This window comes from Heteronotia binoei, chromosome 4 (assembly GCF_032191835.1).
Source record: "Heteronotia binoei isolate CCM8104 ecotype False Entrance Well chromosome 4, APGP_CSIRO_Hbin_v1, whole genome shotgun sequence".
NCBI classification, from domain to species: Eukaryota; Metazoa; Chordata; class Lepidosauria; order Squamata; family Gekkonidae; genus Heteronotia; species Heteronotia binoei.
Genome location: NC_083226.1, coordinates 23,741,485 through 23,746,729, shown reverse-complemented (window position 1 = coordinate 23,746,729; position 5,245 = coordinate 23,741,485). Strand labels below are relative to the sequence as shown.

General features: G+C 46.2%; 1 gene segment (V, D, J or C); it reads left to right on the top strand.

Moving 5' to 3' along the window:
- On the top strand, nt 1–1,614 carry LOC132570082 (T cell receptor beta variable 3-1-like). The segment is given in 2 exon segments: nt 1–84; nt 1,238–1,614. Coding segments are annotated over 2 exon segments (429 nt in total).
- Nucleotides 1,615–5,245: the final 3,631 nt, after the last annotated feature.

The window sequence follows — 5,245 nt, the reverse complement described above, 5'->3', positions numbered from 1 at the left end:
GCCTGGCTTGCATTTCTCTTGGAAGAGAGGCCATGCGGTGGGAGGTGCTGCAGGGTGTCTCTGTGAGCCTGCTGCTCTTGGCAGGTAGGACTATCTCTGGGTTTGGGGATTCCAAGGCAGGGCATGCCCATCTAAGGGTGCAGTCACACTTACACTAAACAATGCGTTTTGTGACTGGATTTCCCCCCTAATTTTACACAGTAAAAATCCAGTTGCAAAATGCATTATTTAGTGTAGCGTGAATGCATCCTAAGGCTTCCATAGTGATCAGAAGGATGGGGAGGGGGAATCATGAGAGGCAGAAAATTTGAAGAGAGATTTGCTAAAATGGCCACCTGTGAAGTAAGAGCTGCATAATGCATTGGTGGACCTCCTGATGGCTGTTGGGTTTTTTTTGGCCACTGTGTGACAGAGTGTTGGACTGGATGGGCCATTGGCCTCATCCAACATGGCTTTTCTTATGTTCTTAGGGTCTTAGTGGAAACTGCAGAGAAGGAGATGAAATGGTGCTTTGCTGAGGGAAGGAGTTGGGAGGAAAAGCTCTAGGAAAGGGATCGGTATGGACAGAAGAGATGGATAATGTTCCAGATGGGGGTGGAGGGGTGGGAAATCAGTTTTGCATTGAGTGGAGGGATTGTGGGTTTAATACCCAGGGTCAGGTTGCCCCCAAACACACTCCCCTGCTTTTATATGAGTACTGAATGGCTGTCATTCATTCCTGTGGGGAAAAGCAAAAGGAGAACCTAATGCGGATGGGGGGGAGAAACGGATATGAGGTAGAAAGTGGTGGAGAAAGGGAACTGAGCCTTCCCCTCAGACTTTAAGAACATAAGAGAACCCATGTTGGATCAGGCCAATGGCCCATCCAGTCCAACACTCTGTCACACAGTGGCCAAAACCCCCCAAGTGCTATCAGGAGGTCCATCAGTGGGGCAAGGTCACTAGAAGCCCTCCCACTGTTGTCCCCTCCCCAAGCACCAAGAATACAGAGCATCACTGCCCCAGACAGAGAGTTTCACGTTCCTTCTGCCCAAGAAATCTCACAGGCTTCTTCCTATTAAAGTGCAGGCGATACGTTGATATAAAAATGACTTTGATAAACAACAGGGCTTGGTGATTCTTTAGACCTCTTCAAGAGAGTCACACAACCCAAGACATCCAGGTGGAACTGAAGTGACATGAACGCCATACAAGCTTTCCTATTTGGAATTATTCAACAATTCTTTGGTCTCTCCAGGTCTTTGCAGTGGGGTCACGGTGACCCAGAAGGAACGGTTCATGATCCTCCAAGTGGGAGCCAACGCCAGCATCCCCTGCGAACAAGATGATGCGACCTACATTACTATCCTGTGGTATCGGCAGAAAAGCAGCAGCACGGAGAGGCAGATGCAGCTCATCGGCTACTCTGTAGAACTGAATGATCCTGTGATAGAGATGGACAAAACCAAATTCCATATTGGCAAATGGAACGTGTACAAGGCTTTTCTGAACATTACTGCGGTACAGATGGCAGACACGGCAAGCTATTTCTGTGCAGCTAGTAAAGGCACAGCGAGCGCTCTCTGCCTCCCGGCCATACAGGAACATCTTAGCACTTCCTGCCCTTCTGTCTAGACTACAAAAAGCCCACAAACCAATAGCAGCCACCCCACCCTCCACACACACAAGCAATGCATCAACAGGAGGAGGAAGAAGGGAACAGAGTAGTTGCTGAAGGCTTCCCCCCACAGTTCCCCAAGGTCAGTAGGGGCCAAACTGTGGCTCTTTCATACATATTGTGCTACTCTTGAAGCCCCCACTGTCCCATTGGCCGACTTGGGGAAGGAATTTCTCTCTTTAAATCGCTTCTCTAAGCCAAGCCAGCTGGCAACTTGGAGAATGCATTTAATTTTCGGAATAATCTGTAATAGTTTGCATAAAAATTATTTAGGCAGTTAAGAATTCTTTGCAATGCTTACTTAATAGTTGAATTACAATATGGATTCAATTAGATTGATTGTATTTTGATGCAGGAATTATTGCCTTAACTTTAATCTTGTTTTCATCTTGATCTCTCTCCTTGGATAGAAAATGGTTTACATATCTAGACACATCTATATAACTTAAAATTCTTACTAGATATTTATTATATGTATGTAAGTATTTATGCTTGTTTATAACCTGATTCCATAAGATTAATTAATTGTATATGAGTATTAACATTGATATTAACTTGTATATTTTCAAAATTCAATAAAATATATAAATGAAAAAAAATAAAGTTGCTTTATTTCCACCTCTACCTCTTCTCCCTTTTCCCATCTGTTTCCCTCCCTCCCTCCCTTCCGTCTCTCAAACATCGGAAACATCTGATGTTTATGCCTCGCAGCTCTCAAACATCTGACATTTATTGTATGTGTCTCTTACGTTAAGCAAGTTTGGCCACCCCTGCCCAAGGCATTCTCCAATGGCACAGGCCAGTTCCCTCACTCGTGCTCGGCTGTGTCCCCACAAATGTGACCTCTATTTGGGCCAGCTTGGAGTAAGGTTGCAAGCTGGGATATTCCTGGAGATTTGGGGGCGGAGCCTGGGGAGGGTGGAGTATGGGGAGGGGCAAGGGTTCTGCAGGAATGTGATGATGCAGAGTCCATCTTTCAAAGCTACCGTTTACTCCAGGGAAGCTGATCTCCATAGTCTGGAGATCAGTAGTAATTCTTAGAGAACCAGAAGGCTCGCAACCCTAGGAAGTAGACTTCAAAGCTGGATAAAAACAGTCAGCTGCTGACTCAGAGAAACAGAGATGTGGGTCAGCCAGTATGTGAACATTTGCCTCCTTAAAGTAGGTGCGTTCTTGACTCAAAATCTCCTTTTATGCTTTGCAGGGGCGTAGAAAGATTCTTCTCTGTGTTACAATTTTCGATGCCTCTCTTTCTCTCCCAGGATTCTTATATGCTGCAATCAACCAGCCTAGGAGTTGGGTGACGTGGAAGGGTCAAAACGTCCAGTTTGAGTGCGCGCAAACAGACAACCACGAACGCATGTTCTGGTACCGGCAGGATGTGGGGCAGGCTCTGCAGTTCCTTTATGCTTTTGTTTATGAATCAGAACAAGACAGAGGCAACATTTCTGTACGTTTCACATCTAAGCGGCCCCAAACCAACAGCTCTAACCTGAACATTTTGTCTGTGGAGCGAGAGGATTCTTCTGTGTATTTCTGCGCAAGCAGTAAACACTGCACTTCAAAGTCACTGCTTCTTCTTACAGAAACCTCCTCAGATCATCTGTTCGCATATTTGTGTGTATGGAAACAGAGGCTAATGAGGAACACAGTAGACTTGTGGTTTGCCCACCCATGATGAGTAACGCCCCTGGCCTTGGCCCCAATCCCCCATACTCGGGAGACTGAGATTCAAGAGAAAAAAATGGCCAGAAATTGGCCTCCACAGTGATGCTCTAGGAATTTCCCCATGTCTCTATAGTCCTTACCTTAGAGATTAGGGGGAAATTCCTAGAGTGTCACCCAGAAATGGCATCACAGCCTCCTGAAACTCCATCCTCCTCTGACTCTTCCAACAAAGATATCCTGGCATTTGCCAAGGCAGTGCTAGAAATCCTAGAATACATAATGTTATTTGGGGGCATTTGAGACTGAGACTGGGATGCTCAGGATTTCCAGACAATGTTTTCCTTTCAAACCATTCTTCTTCCTGTGTTTTACTTGTTCTCTCTGTCACAAAGGAAGCAAGCTCATTCACCTCACTCACCAAGCAGATATTACCAGCTGCACCCGCAGAACTCTTCCTTCTGAGCAAAGCAAAACATGGTCCTGAGTCAGAGTGAACTTCATCAGACACATTCTGAGGTGATTTGCCATGGCCTTCCCCTGCGTTGCGACCCTGGGCTACCTTGGTGGTCTTGCACCCAAGTACCAACCAGGGCAGACTCTGCTTAGCTTCTGAGATCTGTTGAGATCAGGCTAGCCAGGGTCATCCAAGTCAGGGCACACCCAAATTTGTGCATTTAAATTGACTTCAGTGCCCTGATTCATGAAATCTTATGCAGGAATAAAAACTCTGTTAGTCTCTGAAGTGCCACCGGACTCCTGTTTTATCATGCAAACTATCGGCCTGCAGAGAGACTTGGAAAACAAACAAGCATCTTTAAACATGCAGCACACTGCTAAAATGGTAAATCAGTTATGCTTTCAATGAACTAACTGTGAGAACCGGTTTGGTGCAGGGGTTAAGTGTGCAGACTCAAATCTGGGAGAACCAGGTTTCATTCCCCATTCCTCCACATGCAACTGCTGGAGTGACCTTGGGTCAATCATAACTCTGTCAGAGCTGTACTCTCAAGAGCAGTCTCTGTCAGAGCTCTCTCAGCCCCACCTGCCTCACAGGGTGTCTGTTGTGGGGAGGGGAAGGGAAAGGAGATTGTAAACTGCTCTGAGACACTTTCAAGTAGTGAAGACTGGGGTATAAATCCAATCCCCTCCTCCTCCACCAAGTACAGCAATTAAAACTAATAATTGCCATCATCACCCCAAGCACAAATGGAGTGATGTGGCGAAAGGATGAAGCAAAAGTCACAGCTGCAGTATATAAATCTTATTCAAGAATCTGTCTGTCTCAGAGCAGCGGAGATGCGGATAACTGGTGTGTCACCGTTTGCTCCTGGGCAGCAAGCAAGTCCTCGATTCAACATCTTCTTTCGTTCTCAGAGGCTGCAAAAAATTTCTCCTCAGAGCTGCTTTTTAATTAAAATACCCAGCACTTTTTATCTATTTCTCTTCCAGGATGCTCAGTCAGTCAGCCACAGGGTCAAGTGATGTGGAAAGATCCACCCAAATGGATCTCACACAAACAGACAGTCATTGGTGCATGTTCTGGAACTAGCAGGATGGACAACCTCTGTAATTTCCCTGCCATTTCTTTTATGAAAGAAAACAGGAGAGGGGCTGCCTTTCTGAGAGCTTCACAGCCCAGGAGTTCCAGAAGGGAACATTTCATCTGTGAAACGAGAGGATTCTGTAGTGGTGTTTCTGTGGAAGCATAAAAACGTCAGAAGAGCCCTTCCGGATTAGACCAATGGTCCACTTAGTCCAGCATCCTGCCACACACAGTGGCCAACCAGTTCCTCTGAAGGGCCAACAAAAGGACATAGAGGCTGAGGTCTCCCCCTGATGTTGCCTCCTGGCACTGGGATTTAAAGGTTTGCTGCCTCTAAATGTGGAGGGTCCCCACAGTCACCATGGCTAGTAGTCACT